The sequence below is a fragment of the Mytilus trossulus genome, chromosome 5 (assembly GCF_036588685.1).
Source record: "Mytilus trossulus isolate FHL-02 chromosome 5, PNRI_Mtr1.1.1.hap1, whole genome shotgun sequence".
Classification (NCBI taxonomy): Eukaryota; Metazoa; Mollusca; class Bivalvia; order Mytilida; family Mytilidae; genus Mytilus; species Mytilus trossulus.
The window spans coordinates 82,296,176-82,318,780 of NC_086377.1; the positions used below are offsets into that span (position 1 = coordinate 82,296,176).

General features: G+C 33.0%; 2 protein-coding genes across 2 annotated transcripts; both read right to left on the minus strand.

Annotated features, from left to right (window-relative positions):
• Positions 1-16,774: 16,774 nt before the first annotated feature.
• Positions 16,775-17,815, minus strand: LOC134718378 (zinc finger protein 33B-like). The gene has a single exon (XM_063580876.1). It carries the CDS (start codon positions 17,813-17,815, stop codon positions 16,775-16,777), a length of 1,041 nt encoding a protein of 346 aa, XP_063436946.1.
• Positions 17,816-17,837: 22 nt separating this feature from the next.
• On the minus strand, positions 17,838-18,488 carry LOC134718379 (zinc finger protein 248-like). The gene has a single exon (XM_063580877.1). It carries the CDS (start codon positions 18,486-18,488, stop codon positions 17,838-17,840), a length of 651 nt encoding a protein of 216 aa, XP_063436947.1.
• Positions 18,489-22,605: the final 4,117 nt, after the last annotated feature.

A 22,605-nucleotide genomic window follows, 5' to 3' on the forward strand; every position in this document is an offset into this window, starting at 1 on the left:
ATATTGTGAAATATTCCATCTGTAAATGTAATATTATGATTTTAATTTAAAAGACAAAAACAAAGAAAATGTGTTTGAATTTTAACCAAAAAATGAGAAGACTTCAGTGTTTACTCTTTGATCAAACAATTTTTCTAATCACTTTTTTCGCGTTTCAACGTCAACTGCTAACCTTCACACATTAGTTTTTACTGGACTAATTAAAAAAAAAGAGTTATTTTAACTGGTACAGCTAGTAGAACGTAAACAAATTTATGAAAAGTGGAAGCCAGGAAAAACATTGTATATTAAGATATCACTCCACATGTGTATAGCTTTGAATATTGGCTTCGTGGATTTTTCAAATACAACAATTATTCTGCAATAACATTTATTTTTGAATTGCTGCAGATCATTATAACCTTCAACGTGGTTTACAATGTATATAAACATCAATATTGTGTTATATATCTATTACTGTCAGTTTTGTGAATGAAAGTTGTTTTTCATATCCATAGTAGACATTGGTCCACAATTATTGGATTTTTTTCCCACCTTTTTGTCGCATGAACTTTGTGATTCAGTTTTAAGATTAATAATGAGAAAGACATCCAATTTTTATTTGATCATTTGATAGGTAAATGTCAATTTTCAGTAATATAAATGACAAATAAATGCAGAATGTTGCCATGGATACACAAACAAGCAATTTCATCATTTTTAACTGTTGAATTTCAAATCTATGAAAGATGCTTACATGTGCATATGTATGACACAAACAGTTGGCCTAATGTATTAGAAAGCCAGGAATAGAGCTAGCTCGAGGGTTATAAACCTTGATATCCCTTAACTTTGCTTTCCGTACATACTGCTCTCCCTAAACATTGATGTCCCTAACTATTGCTCTCCCTAACTAGTGTTATCCCTAACCCTTGTTACCCCTAAACCGTGCATTCCCTCAACCTCGCCATCTCTAACCTTGCTATTCCTAAATCATTAATAATGCATGTAGGTTCGTTCAATCCCAAACCCCAATTTATCCTGGAAAGGCCTTGACGAAAACGAAGCAGCTATATTGACAATATTTTAAATATTCTATAGAATGTTTTTGCAATAAAACTTTCACTACAAACTGCTCAGAGTCTGAAAAGACCATATTTTGCTCGACAGTACTTAACTGTACTTAATTTAACTCGACTTTGTTCTCGTCTTTACTTAATAAGTCTGATACAGTGGTCTCGACAGATGCTGTTAAACGTAAAATTCAGCTTTCCCTTGTTCATATTTTTTCTTCTTCATACGTACCTTATTATGACGTAGTCTACAATCTTAAATAAAACTAAGACGTAACAATCTCAATTGTTGTTTTTAATTACAGTCCATGTTAAATTTGTTTACAAGTAGTATATTCATTTGAAATATACATTTGCCACTTGTCTATCTTCAAATGAGACATCAAACCAACGACACAGAAGAATCAAGACATCTACCGTCAACATACAGTATTTTATATTAAAATAGACAGATGTTTAAACAGAATGAGACAGAAAACATACAACACAGAAGAACCAAGACATCTACCGTCAACATACACTATTTTGTATAGACATATGTCTATCTTCGAATGAGACAGCAAACAAACGACACAAACGAATCACGATATCTACAGTCAACATACAGTATTTTATATTATAATAGATATATGTCTTTACAGAATAGGACAACAAACCAACAATACAGAACAATCAAGATATCTACCGTCACCATACAGTATTTTATACACACATATGTCTATAAATAATGAGACAGCAAACCAACGAAACAGAACAATCAATTAATATCTACCGTCAACATACAGAAGAATCAAGACATCTACCGTCAACATACAGAACAATCAAGACATCTACCGTCAACAAACAGAAGAATCAAGACATCTACCGTCAACATACAGAACAATCAAGACATCTACCGTCAACATACAGAACAATCAAGATATCTACCGTCAACATACAGAACAATCAAGACATCTACCGTCAACATACAGAACAATCAAGACATCTACCGTCAACATACAGAAGAATCAAGACATCTACCGTCAACATACAGAAGAATCAAGACATCTACCGTCAATATACAGAAGAATCAAGACATATACCGTCAACATACAGAACAATCAAGACATCTACCGTCAACATACAGAAGAATCAAGATATCTACCGTCAACATACAGAAGAATCAAGACATCTACCGTCAACATACAGAAGAATCAAGACATCTATCGTCAACATACAGAAGAATCAAGACATCTACCGTCAACATACAGAAGAATCAAGACATCTACCGTCAACATACAGAAGAATCAAGACATCTACCGTCAATATATAGTCTTTTATATAATAATAAACAGATGCCTATACAGAATGAGACAGAAAACCAACCATAAAGAACAATCAAGACATCTATCGTCAACATACAGTATTTTATACAGACAGATGCCTTAACAGTGTGAGACAACAAACCAACGACTATGAAGAATACTGACATCTACCGTCAATATACAGTCTTTTATATAGGCAGATGTCTATACAGAATGAGACAGCAAACCATCGACATAGAACAATCAAGACATCTACCGTCAACATACAGAACAATCAAGACATCTACCGTCAACATACAGAACAATCAAGACATCTACCGTCAACATACAGAACAATCAAGACATCTACCGTCAACATACAGAACAATCAAGACATCTACCGTCTACATACAGAACAATCAAGACATCTATCGTCAACATACAGAACAACCAAGACATCTACCGTCATCATACAGAACAATCAAGACATCTACCGTCAACATACAGAACAATCAAGACATCTATCGTCAACATACAGTATTTTATACAGACAGATGCCTTAATACTTTTACACTTATACTAGTCATTTTGGGCCCCTTATAGCTTGCTTTTCGGTGGGAGCAAAGGCTACGTGATGAAGGCCGTACTTTGACCTATAATTGTAAATTTTTTTATACATTGTGACTTGGATGGAGAGTTGTCTCATTTGCACTCTATCAAATATTCTTATTTATAGAGTCAACATACCGTGGACTTTCATGTTACAACAGAAAGGTGTCTATACAGAATGACACAGCAAACTAAGAACACAGACAAATTACATCTTCAGTCAACATACTATTTTTTATATCGACAATTGTCTATACAGAATGTGACAGCAAACGAACGATACAGAACAACCAAGACATCAAGAGTCAACATACAGTCTTTAATACAGACAGATGTATATACCAAACGAGACAGCAAACCAACGACAGAGAAAAATCAAAACATCTAGAGTCAATTTACAGTCTTTAATATAGACAGATGCCTATACAGAATGAGATAGCAAACTAATAACACAGAACAATCAAGACATCAAGAGTCAACATATAGTCTTTAATACAGACAGATGTATATACCGAACGAGACAGCAAACCAACGACAGAGAAAAATCTAAACATCTAGAGTCAATTTACAGTCTTTAATATAGACCGATGCCTATACAGAATGAGATAGCAAACTAATAACACAGAACAATCAAGACATCAAGAGTCAACATACAGTCTTTAATATAGACAGATGTATATACCGAACGAGACAGCAAACCAACGACAGAGAAAAATCAAAACATCTAGAGTCAATTTACAGTCTTTAATATAGACAGATGCCTCTACAGAATGAGATAGCAAACTAATAACACAGAACAATCAAGACATCAAGAGTCAACATATAGTCTTTAATACAGACAGATGTATATACCGAACGAGACAGCAAACCAACGACAGAGAAAAATCTAAACATCTAGAGTCAATTTACAGTCTTAAATATAGACCGATGCCTATACAGAATGAGATAGCAAACTAATAACACAGAACAATCAAGACATCAAGAGTCAACATACAGTCTTTAATATAGACAGATGTATATACCGAACGAGACAGCAAACCAACGACAGAGAAAAATCAAAACATCTAGAGTCAATTTACAGTCTTTAATATAGACATATGCCTCTACAGAATGAGATAGCAAACTAATAACACAGAACAATCAAGACATCAAGAGTCAACATATAGTCTTTAATACAGACAGATGTATATACCGAACGAGACAGCAAACCAACGACAGAGAAAAATCAAAACATCTAGAGTCAATTTACAGTCTTTCATATAGACAGATGCCTCTACAGAATGAGATAGCAAACTAATAACACAGAACAATCAAGACATCAAGAGTCAACATATAGTCTTTAATACAGACAGATGTATATACCGAACGAGACAGCAAACCAACGACAGAGAAAAATCTAAACATCTAGAGTCAATTTACAGTCTTTAATATAGACCGATGCTTATACAGAATGAGATAGCAAACTAATAACACAGAACAATCAAGACATCAAGAGTCAACATATAGTCTTTAATACAGACAGATGTATATACCGAACGGGACAGTAAACCAACGACAGAGAAAAATCAAAACATTTAGAGTCAATTTACAGTCTTTAATATAGACAGATGACTATACAGAATGAGATAGCAAACTAATAACACAGAACAATCAAAACATCTAGAGTCAATTTACAGTCTTTAATATAGACAGATGCCTATACAGAATGAGATAGCAAACTAATAACACAGAACAATCAAGACATCAAGAGTCAATTTACAGTCTTTAATATAGACAGATGCCTATACAGAATGAGATAGCAAACTAATAACACAGAACAATCAAGAAATCAAGAGTCAATTTACAGTCTTTAATATAGACAGATGCCTATACAGAATGATATAGCAAACTAATAACACAGAACAATCAAGACATCAAGAGTCAATTTACAGTCTTTAATATAGACAGATGCCTATACAGAATGAGATAGCAAACTAATAACACAGAACAATCAAGACACCAAGAGTCAACATACAGTCTTTAATACAGACAGATGTATATACCGAACGGGACAGCAAACCAACGACAGAGAAAAATCAAAACATCTAGAGTCAATTTACAGTCTTTAATATAGACCGATGCCTATACAGAATGAGATAGCAAACTAATAACACAGAACAATCAAGACATCCAGAGTCAGCATACAGTCTTTAATATAGACAGATGCCTATACAGAATGAGATAGTAAACTAATAACACATAACAATCAACACATCAAGAGTCAGCATACAGTCGTTAATATAGACAGATGCCTATACAGAATGAGATAGCAAACTAATAACACAGAACAATCAAGACATCTAGAGTCAACATACAGTTTTTTTTAAATCGACAGATGTTTATACAGAATGAGACAGCAAACCAAGGACACAAATCAAGACATGTAGGGTCAACAATTTCTATACAGCATTTATACAGACAAATGCCTACACATACTTCCGTCTTTTGTCTAAACGGGTAAAGAGTGATTTAACATTATTTAACATCAAAGATATGCCACCAGACACAAGACACTCATGACGTGTGCTTGAAAAATGTCACCATCCCCTTTTAAATCTCGATCAGTAGAACTTGAAATGGCGAATAATAGTAATAAAAACTTTTAAAATATCTCGTTTATACATGTATTGAGTGCACCTCTAAATATCTAATTAGTTGAGCCTGGAAATAAGATGTTGCATTCAGGTTGTTTGAGTACAATTGTATGCATTGAAGTTAACAAATGTGGCTTTTAATTAAAAAAAACACAAAAAAAAACAACATTTTAAAACGAAATACATTATTATCTTTTGATAATTTCAAGTTCAAGAATATAAAATTACGCTTTGATTTAAAAAAAAAATCCCACGATATTGATTTGGAGCTTAAGTATCAAATACTTAATATATCATGTAATCGTTCCGTTTTCTGTGCAATTAGTTAACTATAATTTGTGTATACTAGGTAATGGGAAAGTTGAGCGCTAAAAAACATGTTTAACCCTGTCACAATCTGTATGTGCCTGTTTTAAGGCAACATGAGCCTGTAGTTCGGTGGTTGTCGTTAGTTCATGTCTTGATTTTATAAATGGCTTTGTTATAAATTAGTATGCTTGAATTGTTTCACATTTGTGATGTCTGTGCCTTTTACAGCGGCCTATACGGTATGGGTTTTTCTCATTGACGAAGGCCACACTGTTGCCTATAATTGTTAACATTCACGTCTTTTAAACTCTGGTTGATATTTGTCTCACTGGCAATCGACCCATATCTCCGTATGTTTTACTAACTTAAGTACTGTTTATCTGTCATATGAATAATCAATTGAATCCGATTTAGACTCGTCGTTTCTAATGCAAGTGTTATTTCTGTAACTTTCTTGAATTTTTGACGAATTGTTAAAGTTCAGTGATCAGTTAATATTGCCAAAAAAAAAACCTCCACACGAAATAGGAGGTTGAAATTACCCCGCCCTTCGGGGTTCTGAAAATCCCTTCTTGTTCGAAGGTCTTTTAATGTCAATATTGACTTGCCATTGAAAATTTACTATAAAAGTAAGTTGCATTTTTTCCTCTTGATTTTTAGTTCACCCCTTTTCTTATACGATATTAATGTATTTGCAAAAGCTAGGTGATCGTGGCGCAGGGATATCACTGGGGGAAAGCGGCCGTCCGTAACGTCCGTTCCGTTACGGACGGCCCAGTATGGCAGATGACCTGATGATTATTCTGATGATGATAATAATAATTATAATATGTTTATATAAATAGTTTACACTGTTTATAGAAAATTGATCGTCTTTATATCATTTTCAATAAGAACGTCTCACTGAACAGCATCCAGGGTAAATATCTGATGCTGAAATACGGCATTTGTAACGTTTTCTAATTTTGGTTATTTTGCACTTTTTTAAGTAGATGTTTGCTTAAAATTGAACTGTAGACTTGTCATTCACGGATTCTATACATGCTATATATAAAAAAGAAGATGTGGTATGATTGGAAATGAGACAACTCTCCACAAGAGACCAAGTGACACAGAAATTAACAATTATAGGTCACCGAACGGCCTTAAACACTGAGCAAAGCCCATACCGCATAGTCAGCTATAAAAGGCCCCGAAATGACAAATGTAAAACAATTCAAACGAGAAAACTAACGGCCTAATTTATGTAAAAAAAATGAACGAAAACCAAATATGTAACACATCAACAAACGACAACCACTAAATAACAGGCTCCTGACTTGGAACTTGCACATACATACGGGGTTAAAACACGTTAGCGGGATCCCAACCCTTCCCATAACCTGGGACAGTGGTGCCACAGTACAACATAAGAACGAACTAAAAAAATCAGTTGAAAAAAGGCTTAACTCATAAGATGGATACAAATAAAAATAATACACAGACTGAACGTGGCTGGGTACTTGTATATTCCAACAACAAAAAGACACTAAGCACAGATCTGAGAATACTCGCAGTTACTGTCATCTAGTTCAAAGCCACAACTAATAAGAAAAACCTTGCATCTAAGACTTAATATATGCATGGTCAATATATGACTACGTTTATTTTTGAATATATTCTTGGACAAAAGAAACGTTACATTTATTAATACAAAACAAACCTATTGTTTTCATGCAATGGCAATTTCCAGGTAAAATTGAAGATTTTCTGTGCATTATTTATAAGAGTTAAAAGCAAAAGATGCAAGATTATTCATAATTTATTTCTTAATGAGAAGAAAAGTTATTAAATGAATAAATGGCGATTCTGTATCTTTTGCATTTTGTTTTTATGGAACTTTATTCAAAATCCAACTACATACTATTTGAAAAAAAATTGTTTTACATGACATATAAAGCTTCAAATAAAAATTATGAATAATTTTCTACATATATTTCTAGATGTCGATAAGGACGGTAGTGTTTTCTTACAATGTATGTATATGTATGTATTGCCATCCGTATTATCTGTCTGATCTCTCAATGCTCTGTTTTTATTTAGTAAAATGTCTTTTTGGTACTTGTCAAATACAATTACAATACACCGTTTGATGCGTACATTTTGTTGATGTAGTAAATAGACAATTTCATTTTTTTTCTCTCCTCAAAATACATCTACTTGATTTGCTTAGTTTTGTTCTTTGAACTTATATAATTCACGTTACGAACAGCTACCTTCAAAGTTACGTACGGCTTCCTGTTTTTAGCTTACCTAGCCCGAAGGGCCAAGTGAGCTATTCCCATCACTTTTACGTCCGTCGTCCGTCGTCGTCCGTCGTCATTAACTTTTACCAAAATCTTCTCCTCTGAAACTACTGGGCCAAATAAACCAAACTTGGCCACAATCATCATTGGGGTACCTAGTTAAAAAAATGTGTCCGGTGACCCGGCCAACTAACCAAGATGGCCGCCATGGCTAAACATAGAACATAGGGGTAAAATGCAGTTTTTGGCTTATAACTCAAAAACCAAAACATTTAGAGCAAATCTGACATGGGGTTACATTGTTTATCAGGTCAAGATCTATCTGCCCTGAAATTTTCAGATGAATCGGACAACCTGTTGTTGGGTTGCTGCCCCTGATTTAGTAATTTTAAGGAAATTTTGCTGTTTTTGGTTATTATCTTGAATATTATTTTAGATAGAGGTAAACTGTAAACAGCAATAATGTTCAGCAAAGTAAATATACAAATAAGTCAAAATGACCGAAATGGTCAGTGGACCCTTTTAGGAGTTTTTGCCCTTTGTAGTCAATTTTTAACCATTTTTCGTAAATCTTAGTAATCTTTTACAAAAATCTTCTCCTCTGAAACTATTTGGCCAAATTAATCCAAACTGGGCCACAAGCGTTTTGGGGGTATCTTGTTTAAAAAATGTGTCCGGTGACCCAGCCATCAAACCAAGATGGCCGCCATGGCTAAAAATAGAACATTTGGGTAAATGCAGTTTTTGGCTTATAACTCAAAAACCAAAGCATTTAGAACAAATCTGACATGGGGTAAAATAATATATCAGGTCAAGTTCTATCTGTCCTGAAAGTTTCAGATGAATTGGACAACCTGTTGTTAGGTTGCTGCCCCTGATATAGTAATTTTAAGGAAATTTTGCTGTTTTTGGTTATTATCTTGAATGTTATTATAGATAGAGATAAACTTTAAACAGCAATAATGTTCAGCAAAGTAAGATTTACAAATAAGTCAAATGACCTAAATGGTCAGTTGACCCCGTTAGGAGTTATTGCCCTTTATAGTCAATTTTCAATCCGCTTTTTTTGTTAAATATTCACATAGACCAAGGTGAGCGACACAGGCTCTTAAGAGCCTCTAGTTTTTTTTACGTCGTATAAAACCATTTTTTCGGTATTCTATCTTCAGAAGGCTTGGTATTCGTGTTGCCCTATATATTATACGGAAAACTACCAATGTTCTCTACCAATAATGCTTTTATTCAAAACTATTTAGGAAATATAAAATCTAATCGGTAAGGTCATCTGCCATATTGGACCGTCCGTAACGGAAGTTACGGACGGCCGCTTTCCCCCAGTAGATATGATTGAATGTTTTACGTATACATTTATTTTAGCCTCCTTACTACTATAACAATGGATGAATTTAAAGTCGGTTTATAACGTCTATTGTACAGTAACTTCTAATTATACACCCTTTCAAACAATAAAATAGCATACACCATATTCTAATTTTATCTCAAAAGTCTTACCAGCTCATACGGAGACGAACAGAACGATTGGCGAATGACTTTTATATTCCTATAACTTTTGTTTTCCAGAAAAGATGTGTAATTTACCACTGAGAGGAGTCAATTTATAAATATTTGAAAAGTGGTATAGAAGACATGTTCTGCTTTAATAGGTATCCTACTTTTTATCATAAGGAAATATAAGGTATAACAACTGAGATATGCAAGGTTTCTCTGTGGCATCACTGTTCTTGGTCTGCCAACAAAACAAAATTATTTGCGAGAATATTCCATATGATATCTTTTCTATTTATCATACAAATAATATTATATGCTAGATTTTAAATAGTGTGTGTTTCATGTATTTTCTATTTATCTAATATACACATCCTTGATCTAATGTATGGTTGATCGTTAAGTTTTTCCCGCCGCAAGGATATTTACACAATGTTATATAAAAAAGAAGATGTGGTTTGATTGTCAATGATACAACTCTTCACAAGAGACCAAATGACACAGAAATAAACAACTATAGGTCACCGTACGCCCTAAAAATGAACGAAAACCAAATATGTAACACAGCAACAAACGACAACCATGTCCGTTTTCTCTCTCTGTCGTTGTATTTGTCAAGACGTATATGCCTTGTTTACCCTTCACGTAGACGCTTAATCATTTGTGCTGTAATTATATTACAAATACAGTTGTTTCTGCTAAAGTCTTGATATTTCATGAGCATGAACTACCGGTATCTTTTCAATGAATTTGATTCTAGACTATTTGCATCAGGATTATATGTTTTGTATGAGCAAATGCACGTTCTTATTTGTCAATAACGAACAACGGAAAGTTGTGTTAATTTGCTACATAGATCCCAATAAGTAACATGATACTTTCGTGTGTCTGCAACCCTAAAAATCCGTCCTTGTTTAAAACAAGGGACGCCTAACTTGAAAATAAAATTCTAAATAAACATATCCATAACAAATTAAGTTACTCCATGTTTATGAATCTGAAATCTACATTGCAGTGTACGGCGGATGGTGTCGTATATCATGTTGATGAATATTTCTGATTCCTTTTTTAGGCCTGTGAATGAAGAAATTTTCAACGTGCAATTATATCATAGCAGCAAAAAATACTGAAGAAAAGAGATGTTTCATTTGTACATATACCACAGGGAAACGTCGTTCACAGCAATTATATGTATTTTTAAATAATGCAATATATAGATAGAAACTGTGGATTTTGTGGCAGCTCAAACCAATTTTTTTACAGAAAATCTACAGATTTTATTACAGAGATTTTCGTGTTAACATCTGAAAAATAGATTCCTCGCTTGTTTGTCCATGTCGTGCTAGCGTTTATTGTTAGCAAACAATCCCAAACAACCTTTACAAAAGAGAAACCCTCGTGCTGAGTCACTAAAATCAAGCGCACCCTAGAAGGTGTACTTGAATTGGTCCATATTTGTACTTGTTTTAACTAATATCTTAATTTGAAAAGTTGTGTTAGGGAAATCATGATTGCTTACACTTTATGTAGTAATCCTCTATCTGTTAAGTGCAGGAATATCAAATATAAGAATACACGGAGAAAGGAAGTAAATTTGCTGTAAAACTTCCTCATTGTTAGCATTGAGATACTAACAGAGTAAAGTCAGGGGCATTACTTAAACAAGTTATATTTTTTAGTTACTTATATAAGCAATTTTTGTTTTTAAAAATAATTAAATTACTCAATACAGTATATTTCAATAAAAGCATGGACTAAATGTAGTTTTCATGAATTTGTTTATCGTTTTATTACAAAATAAAGAATTCATTTAATTTTAGAGGAGTATAGAGATAAAAAGTTACTTTAAAAATAATTACAAAAATATTACTTGAATCATTTATTTTATACATCTTTGAAAGAATTAGTAATCACAATTATTTAAGGAACATATGCAATTATTTTTGGTTATTAATAACTTTAAGTCTTAATTAAATCAAATAATAAAGTTTCTATCTATTTATATCTGTCTTCCTTCAATACGTTCAAGGACAATGATAGTTTAATAGTCCCAAGAGACCAATATTTGACCAAGAAGCGTCGATGTGAAAGATAAGTGCGTTGTGAAGGAAATTAGTGTTTCAGGAGGATTAGTTTTTATGTTTCATGGGGAAAATAACCAGATAACTATGAAAATTTGTTAAAGCTAGTAAATTCTGTATGAATGAACACCTATAAAAATAATATTTAGAAAAGTTACTTATGTAAGTAATATTTTATATAGTCTCGTTTTACTTGTATAGGTAATTTTAAAAGTTACTTGTTTAAGTAATGCCCCTGACTGGTGTATATAATACTTAATTGAGATAGCAGTGGCGAATCCAGGGGTGGGGTTCCGGGGGTTGGAACCCTCCTTTTTCTTGACGATCAATGCATTTGAATGGGGACATATAGTTGGACCCCCTCTTTTATCCTGGGTTAGGAACCCCCTCTTTTATAAACGGCTGGATCCGCCCCTGAAGGACAGCTTGTTTCAACTCAGACGACATCAGAATGTATTTCATTTATTCAGGACATGCAATATATTAAGATTAACCGAGATTGTGGGCGTAGCAAGGTGCGTTCGAATTAATTAGGAATGCCAGTTTTCCACCCGAAGGTCTGCAGTTCTCTAGTTCTTCAAGGACTCATACTTCCTACATCAATGAACACTAGCAATTATAGAGTGCTGAAAGTGGCGTTAAACACAAACGATAAATAGACCTAGTTTATTTCATTTTCAAAAGAAAATTGCAAGGCCTGCACTACGAATTTAAATGGCCGTCAGTTTATCATTTACCAGTGATATAAATCGTTGGTTTTTTTTAATTATTTTTAGAATTTCTTAACTCGCAAGTCGACTTTTGTAAAACGCAACTCGACATTTGTAACTCACGACTCGACTTTCTAAACTCACAACTCGACTTTCTAAACTCACAACTCGACTTTCTAAACTTACAATTCGACTTTTGTAACTTAACACTCGATTTCTTTTAACTCGCAACTCGACTTTTTGTGACTCGTAATTGCAACTCGACAATAAGAAATCGTCACCATTTCGAACTGATTTTTACACTTCGTTTTTATATTGGGCTGTTTCACCACTGTCTCAATTTAGGAGAGGGTTTCAAAAACGATCACAAACATGTTTAACCCTGTCATATTCTTTAAGTGCCTGTTGCAAGTCAGGAGCCTGAAATTCACTGGTTCGTTGGTAAATTGTTGATCATATCTATTATTTTTCTTTTTTCGTCTTTTGTTTTGTCAAACATCGGGGCGTTCATTATCTCGTTTGAATTGTATCACGTTGTGTTGTATTTGGGTTTTTGTAAGTTGACTAATGTCTATACAGAATGGATTTTGCTCATTATAGAAAGCCGCTACATGAATTTAATGTCGACTATGGTGGATAGTTGTCTCAGTGGCAATCCTACCACATTTCCTTATTGTTTATGCCAACAAACTGTACTTATTTTTATATAAAATTGATTTCTAAAAGTTGTGACATAAGCATTCTGTTAAACAGCTTTACTTTTTTTTAATAGGTGACATACGCAGAATTGATTGTATATAAATGAGATCTCTTATATATTAAATAGGATATCTTATATAAATCTCATATATTATATAAGATATCTTATATATTATGAGATAATTTGAAATTCGAATAAATAGCTAAACGGCTGGCCATTAGGTTTATGTTAGCTGGTATATATGATTTTGTAATAGGCCTCGTTTACCAAAGTTAAGATGATTGTGCATCATGTGCAATGATACTTATGTATTACAACTTCCCTGGTCTCAATCCACTAACTTCTTCAATCAGTGTACACATGTACAGGTGAAACTAAATACACATTTTCCGTTTTTGCAGGAAAATGATATTATTTCGTCTAAGATTGTATCGGCATAAAAAAAATCCCAATTGGGATAAAAATTCCCAATTTGATATTCAAGGGACCCATTTGAAAACACCTGGAATCATCCCTGACTCCTGTGACAAAATTATTTTCCACAGACGTCACATTTATACAATGAGCTCTTATAATATGTTTTCTTGTAGACTGATAAGTTACTCCTGTGACAAAATTATTTTCCACAGACGTCACATTTATACGCTTAGAATATGTTTTCTTGTGGACTGATAAGTTACTACTGTGACAAAATTCTATTCCACAGACGTCACATTTATACAATGGGCGCTTAGAATATGTTTTCTTGTGGACTGATAAGTTACTCCTGTGACAAAATTCTTTTCCACACATGTCAAATTTATACAATGAGCGCTTAGAATGTGTTTTCTTGTGGACTGATAAGTTACTCCTGTGACAAAATTCTTTTCCACACATGTCAAATGTATACAATGGGCACTTAGAATGTGTTTTCTTGTGGACTGATAAGTTACTCCTGTGACAAAATTCTTTTCCACACATGTCAAATGTATACAATGGGCACTTAGAATGTGTTTTCCTGTGGTCTGATAAGTTAACAATTTAAAAAAAAATTGCTAAGGAAAGATTTGAAACTAATTTAGATAACCTTATATTGAGTTATGCTCCAAATTCAAAAAACTATTGGAAAATAATGAAAATGGTGATAAAGTCGAATAAGAGTTCAAATAATATTCCTCCTCTACAAAACATAATAAAAGATGAGGAGTTCAGTGACATAGTTTATGAGGATAGCGAGAAGTACGACTTATTGAACAAATACTTTGGTTTGATATCTAAACTCGAGGTAGAAAATGTTCCTATTCCAGAGTTTAAAGAAAAAAATAATACTTATATTCAAGATATATACATAAATCAAAATGAAATAATTGATATTATCAAAACTATTGATCCGAATAAGGCATCAGGACCAGATTTGATTAGTCACAGAATGCTGAAAAATTGCCATAAGAAAGTGGCGGTTCCTTTACAAATAATATTTAATGAATCTCTTCAACAATGTAAGTATCCTTTTAGCTGGAAGATTGCAAATGTTATTGCTATTTTTAAAAAAGGTGATTCTTCATTACCTTCAAACTATAGACCAATTTTGTTAATAAGCTGTGTAGGTAAAATCATGGAACGAATTGTTTTTAAACATGTATATAATCATTTACATATGAATAAACTAATTTATGAATATCAGTCTGGATTTTTGCCAAAAAATTCAACTGTACATCAGCTACTAGAAATGTATAATTGTATTCTTAACTCACTAGAAAAGAAGGAAATAAATTGTTTTGTCCTTTGTGATTTTTCGAGAGCTTTTGACAAGGTTTGGCATAGAGGACTCTTGCATAAAATGAAAGCTTTCGGAATACATGGTAATTTACTTAACTGGTTTGAGAGTTATCTTTGTGATAGGCAACAAAAAGTTGTGATTAATAAATCATCATCTTTATTTTGCAGTCTTTCAGCTGGAGTACCTCAAGGCTCAGTACTTGGTCCCTTATTATTCATAATACATATAAATGACATTGCAGAGAAACTCACATCTCTTACCAGACTCTATGCGGATGACACTTCGTTTAACTACTCGGGGAACGACCAAGAGCAAATAAAAAATGTTATTGATCGAAACCTCGAAGAGCTAAACGAATGGTCACGGAGGTGGCTAATGTCTTTTAATCCAGACAAAACAGAAATAGTGATTTTTTCAAATAAAGATGCACCCGTTCTAAAATTCTGCTTAAATGATAAAGAAGTCCCTTTAACAAAATGTAACAAACACCTTGGGGTAACGTTTTGCTTTGATGCTCGGTGGAACAATCATATAGACAATCTGATTATCAGTGTTACGAAACATTTAAATATCCTGAGAAAACTCAAGTATCAGCTTTGTAGGAAAAACTTAGAAAAACTCTATTTTGTATTTAAAAGACCAATTTTTTAATATGCAACTGAAGTTTGGGATAATTGCGGGATAGGATATGTTAATAAACTTGAAAGTTTGCAGCTAGAAGCTGCTAGAATAGTTACTGGTTTGCCTATATTTACAAAATCTGAAATTCTGTATGAAGAAATTGGGTGGGAAACTTTAGCTGACCGGAGAAGAAGACGAAAATTACAACTGTTTTATAACATTCAACATAACCAAGCTCCGGATTATCTGTGCAAACTTGTTCCACCTAGTGTACAGAGCACAACTGCATATCCCATGAGAAATGGCAATGACATCATTGTTCCTTTTTGTAGAATATCTCTTACTAAAGAATCTTTTATACCATCAACTATTACCCTATGGAATCATACCGATTTGTCCCTTCGAAAATCAGACTCTATATTAAAGTTTAAAATCTAATTAAAAAGGTTAAATACCACAAATAAAGATGTACCAAATCACTATCTATATGGACTGAGGAAACTTAATATGATTCTAACACAATTCAGATGCTACTCATCTTTCTTAAACTATGACTTGTTTAGAGTCAATATAATTGCTGATCCATCTTGCTTCTGTGGATGTATATTGAGACTGTACACCATTTCCTTTTCGACTGCTCTTTATATATACACCAGAGAGAAATTCTGATGAATAATCTAAGATGGCTTCCTGGTGATCTTATATTAAATGTTAAGTTACTTACATCTGGTAATCCGAATATCTCGTATGAACAAAACGTGAATATATTCAAACACGTATTCGAATTTATCAAAAGGTCTGAGAGATTTCTTGTTATGTAGAAGATATATTTACGGTACATTCACGTCATCATTATCAGCATCATCATCGTTTTCAATGTCTACATTTATTTCTGTTTCATTTTTTTTCTCAATTGATTTACTCGTAAAATATTGTTTATTTTGATATTGCATGCTCATATTAGTATTGTATTGTAAATTATTGTTATTTGGAGCGGACTTCATAAGTATGGCTTACTTGTGTCCAATCCATTTTACTTTGAGTAAATAAAATATGTTTAAACTAAACTCCTGTGAACAAAATTATTTTCCACACAGGTCACATTTATACGCTAAGAACATTTTTTCTTGTGGACTGATAAGTTACTACTGTGACAAAATTATATTCCACAGACGTCACATTTATACAATGGGCGCTAAGAATATGTTTTCTTGTGGACTGACAAGTTACTCCTGTGACCAAAATGCTTTTCCACAGACGTCACATTTATACAATGGGCTCTTAGAATATGTTTGCTTGTGAACTGATAAGTTACTCCTGTTACAAAATTCTTTTCCACACATGTCAAATTTATACAATGAGCGCTTAGAATATGTTTTCTTGTGGACTGATAAGTTACTCCTGTGACAAAATTCTTTTCCACACATGTCAAATGTATACAATGGGCACTTAGAATATGTTTTCTTGTGGTCTGATAAGTTACTCCTGTGACAAAATTCTTTTCCACACATGTCAAATGTATACAATGGGCACTTAGAATATGTTTTCTTGTGGTCTGATAAGTTACTCCTGTGACAAAATTCTTTTCCACACATGTCAAATGTATACAATGGGCACTTAGAATATGTTTTCTTGTGGACTGATAAGTTACTCCTGTGACAAAATTCTTTTCCACACATGTCAAATGTATACAATGGGCTCTTAGAATGTGTTTTCTTGTGGTCTGATAAGTTACTCCTGTGACAAAATTCTTTTCCACACATGTCAAATGTATACAATGGGCACTTAGAATATGTTTTCTCGTGGTCTGATAAGTTACTCCTGTGACAAAATTCTTTTCCACACATGTCAAATGTATACAATGGGCACTTAGAATGTGTTTTCCTGTGGTCTGATAAGTTACTCCTGTGACAAAATTCTTTTCCACACATGTCAAATTTATACAATGGGCACTTAGAATGTGTTTTCTTGTGGTCTGATAAGTTACTCCTGTGACAAAATTCTTTTCCACACATGTCAAATTTATACAATGAGCACTTAGAATGTGTTTTCTTGTGGTCTGATAAGTTACTCCTGTGACAAAATTCTTTTCCACACATGTCAAATGTATACAATGGGCTCTTAGAATGTGTTTTCTTGTGGTCTGATAAGTTACTCCTGTGACAAAATTCTTTTCCACACATGTCAAATGTATACAATGGGCTCTTAGAATGTGTTTTCTTGTGGTCTGATAAGTTACTCCTGTGACAAAATTCTTTTCCACACATGTCAAATGTATACAATGGGCTCTTAGAATGTGGTTTTCTTGTGGACTGATAAGTTACTCCTGTGACAAAATTCTTTTCCACACATGTCAAATGTATACAATGGGCACTTAGAATGTGTTTTCTTGTGGTCTGATAAGTTACTCCTGTGACATAATTCTTTTCCACACATGTCAAATGTATACAATGGGCTCTTAGAATGTGTTTTCTTGTGGACTGATAAGTTACTCCTGTGACAAAATTCTTTTCCACACATGTCAAATGTATACAATGGGCACTTAGAATGTGTTTTCTTGTGGTCTGATAAGTTACTCCTGTGACAAAATTCTTTTCCACACATGTCAAATGTATACAATGGGCACTTAGAATGTGTTTTCTTGTGGACTGATAAGTTACTCCTGTGACAAAATTCTTTTCCACACATGTCAAATGTATACAATGGGCTCTTAGAATGTGTTTTCTTGTGGACTGATAAGTTACTCCTGTGACAAAATTCTTTTCCACACATGTCAAATGTATACAATGGGCACTTAGAATGTGTTTTCTTGTGGACTGATAAGTTACTCCTGTGACAAAATTCTTTTCCACACATGTCAAATGTATACAATGGGCACTTAGAATATGTTTTCTTGTGGTCTGATAAGTTACTCCTGTGACAAAATTCTTTTCCACACATGTCAAATGTATACAATTGGCTCTTAGAATGTGTTTTCCTGTAGTCTGATAAGTTAACAATTTAAAAAAAAATTGCTAAGGAAAGATTTGAAACTAATTTAGATAACCTTATATTGAGTAATGCTCCAAATTAAAAAAACTATTGGAAAATAATGAAAATGCTGATAAAGTCGAATAAGAGTTCAAATAATATTCCTCCTCTACAAAACATAATAAAAGATGAGGAGTTCAGTGACATAGTTTATGAGGATAGCGAGAAGTACGACTTATTAAACAAATACTTTGTTTTGATATCTAAACTCGAGGTAGAAAATGTTCCTATTCCAGAGTTTAAAGAAAAAAAATAATACTTATATTCAAGATATATACATAAATCAAAATGAAATAATTGATATTATCAAAACTATTGATCCGAATAAGGCATAAGGATCAGATTTGATTAGTCACAGAATTATGAAAAATTGCCATAAGAAAGTGGCGGTTCCTTTACAAATAATATTTAATAAATCTCTTCAACAATGTAAGTATCCTTCTAGCTGGAAGATTGCAAATGTTATTGCTATTTTTTAAAAAAGGTGATTCATCATTACCTTCAAACTATAGACCAATTTTGTTAATAAGCTGTGTAGGTAAAATCATGGAACGAATTGTTTTTAAACATGTATATAATCATTTACATATGAATAAACTAATTTATGAATATCAGTCTGGATTTTTGCCAAAAAATTCAACTGTACATCAGCTACTAGAAATGTATAATTGTATTCTTAACTCACTAGAAAAGAAGGAAATAAATTGTTTTGTCTTTTGTGATTTTTCGAGAGCTTTGACAAGGTTTGGCATAGAGGACTCTTGCATAAAATGAAAGCTTACGGAATACACGGTAATTTACTTAATTGGTTTGAGAGTTATCTTTGTGATAGGCAACAAAAAGTTGTGATTAATAAATCATCATCTTTATTTTGCAGTCTTTCAGCTGGAGTACCTCAAGGCTCAGTACTTGGTCCCTTATTATTCATAATATATATAAATGACATTGCAGAGAAACTCACATCTCTTACCAGACTCTATGCGGATGACACTTCGTTTAACTACTCGGGGAACGACCAAGAGCAAATAAAAAATGTTATTGATCGAAACCTCGAAGAGCTAAACGAATGGTCACGGAGGTGGCTAATGTCTTTTAATCCTGACAAAACAGAAATAATGATTTTTTCAAATAAAGATGCACCCGTTCTAAAATTCTGCTTAAATGATAAAGAAGTCCCTATAACAAAATGTCACAAACACCTTGGGGTAACGTTTTGCTTTGATGCTCGGTGGAACAATCATATAGACAATCTGATTATCAGTGTTACGAAACATTTAAATATCCTGAGAAAACTCAAGTATCAGCTTTGTAGGAAAAACTTAGAAAAACTCTATTTAGTATTTATAAGACCAATTTTTTAATATGCAACTGAAGTTTGGGATAATTGCGGGATAGGATATGTTAATAAACTTGAAAGTTTGCAGCTAGAAGCTGCTAGAATAGTTACTGGTTTGCCTATATTTACAAAATCTGAAATTCTGTATGAAGAAATTGGGTGGGAAACTTTAGCTGACAGGAGAAAAAGACGAAAATTACAACTGTTTTATAACATTCAACATAACCAAGCTCCGGATTATCTGTGCAAACTTGTTCCACCTAGTGTACAGAGCACAACTGCATATCCCTTGAGAAATGGCAATGACATCATTGTTCCTTTTTGTAGAATATCTCTTACTAAAGAATCTTTTATACCATCAACTATTAACCTATGGAATCATACCGATTTGTCCCTTCGAAAATCAGACTCTATATCAAAGTTTAAAATCTAATTAAAAAGGTTAAATACCACAAATAAAGATGTACCAAAGCACTATCTATATGGACCGAGGAAACTTAATATGATTCTAACACAATTCAGATGCTACTCATCTTTCTTAAACTATGACTTGTTTAGAGTCAATATAATTGCTGATCCATCTTGCTTCTGTGGATGTATATTGAGACTGTACACCATTTCCTTTTCGACTGCTCTTTATATATACACCAGAGAGAAATTCTGATGAATTATCTAAGATGGCTTCCTGGTGACCTTATATTATATGTTAAGTTACTTACATCTGGTAATCCGAATATCTCGTATGAACAAAACGTGAATATATTCAAACACGTATTCAAATTTATCAAAAGGTCTGATAGATTTCTTGTTATGTAGAAGATATATTTACGATACATTCACGTCATCATTATCAGCATCATCATCGTTTTCAATGTCTACATTTATTTCTGTTTCATTTTTTTTCATCAATTGATTTACTCGTAAAATATTGTTTATTTTGATATTGCATGCTCATATTAATATTTTATTTAAGAATTGAATGCTTCTTTTTGTAAATTTATTGGGTGGCAAAAGCGTTGACCGAAGTACATTTTGTATGAAGCGCGGAAGCGCTTCATTCTAAAAATGTACGCACGGTCAACGCTTTTACAACCCTATAAAGTTTCAAAAAGAAGTATTCAATACTTATAATTACATTTTTTTAAGCTAAAATCATGAAAACACGATTTTTATCCAGTTTTATTTAATTCACCTGTGCACTTTTTTGTGGGACCTCGTGTCATCATGCATGATAAATGTTATTGTCTGGTGCAATTGTTTACGGAATAACATGTTAGCCAATCAGAATAACGTATTATAATGAAACTTACATCTAATGTAATTATTGTAAATTATTGTTATTTGGAGCGGACTTCATAAGTATGGCTTACTTGTGTCCAATCCATTTTACTTTGAGTAAATAAAATATGTTTAAACTAAACTCCTGTGAACAAAATTATTTTCCACACAGGTCACATTTATACGCTTAGAACATTTTTTCTTGTGGACTGATAAGTTACTACTGTGACAAAATTCTATTCCACAGACGTCACATTTATACAATGGGCGCTTAGAATATGTTTTCTTGTGGACTGACAAGTTACTCCTGTGACCAAAATGCTTTTTCACAGACGTCACATTTATACAATGGGCTCTTAGAATATGTTTGCTTGTGAACTGATAAGTTACTCCTGTGCCAAAATTATATTCCACAGACGTCACATTTATACAATGGGCGCTTAGAATATGTTTTCTTGTGGACTGATAAGTTACTCCTGTGACAAAATTCTTTTACATATATCTGTGATCGAGTAAATGTACAGTTTTTTTCAAAGAGTAGCTACATATGTTTGTGACATGGTGCATTTTTACAAATTTCTGTAACAGGGTTGAGTTATATATTTCAGTGACGGAGTAAATTTAAAGTTACATATTTCTGTGACCGGGCAAATTTACAGTTTTTTTTTACAAAGTAGCTACCTATGTTTGTGACAGGGTAAAGTTACATATTTCTGTAACAGGGTAAAGTTACATATTTCTGTGTCAGGGTAAAGTTACATATTTCTGTGACAGTGTAAAGTTACACATTTCTGTGTCAGGGTAAAGTTACATATTTCTGTGACAGGGTAAAGTTACATATTTCTGTGACAGTGTAAAGTTACATATTTTTGTGTCAGGGTAAAGTTACATATTTCTGTGTCAGGGTAAAGTTACATATTTCTGTGTCAGGGTAAAGTTACATATTTCTGTGTCAGGGTAAAGTTACACATTTCTGTGTCAGGGTAAAGTTACATATTTCTGTGTCAGGTTAAAGTTACATATTTCTGTGTCAGGGTAAAGTTACATATTTCTGTGTCAGGGTAAAGTTACATATTTTTGTGTCATGGACAGTTTCCTAGTTTTGTGACATTGTTTTACTGTTTTTATAGAGACCTTATAATGTACTTGCCCGAGCTGAGACCTGGTCAAGTAACTGTGAAGTTTTTGATTTGTCATTATATGTGGGTGTTGATTGGGATCCCGGTTCATTTCTTTATTCTTTAATTTTTTTCGCTCGTTATTTTTTATCTTTAAAAATAATGGCTTTTCTGCAATAACTTGATAACTGTATTCTGACGTAACATTGTTCTTTTCTGTAATCAGTATATGTTTACCAAATTCTTGAAATTTTGCAGTTGTTCATTATATTTTAGCACCCCATTATTCTCTATT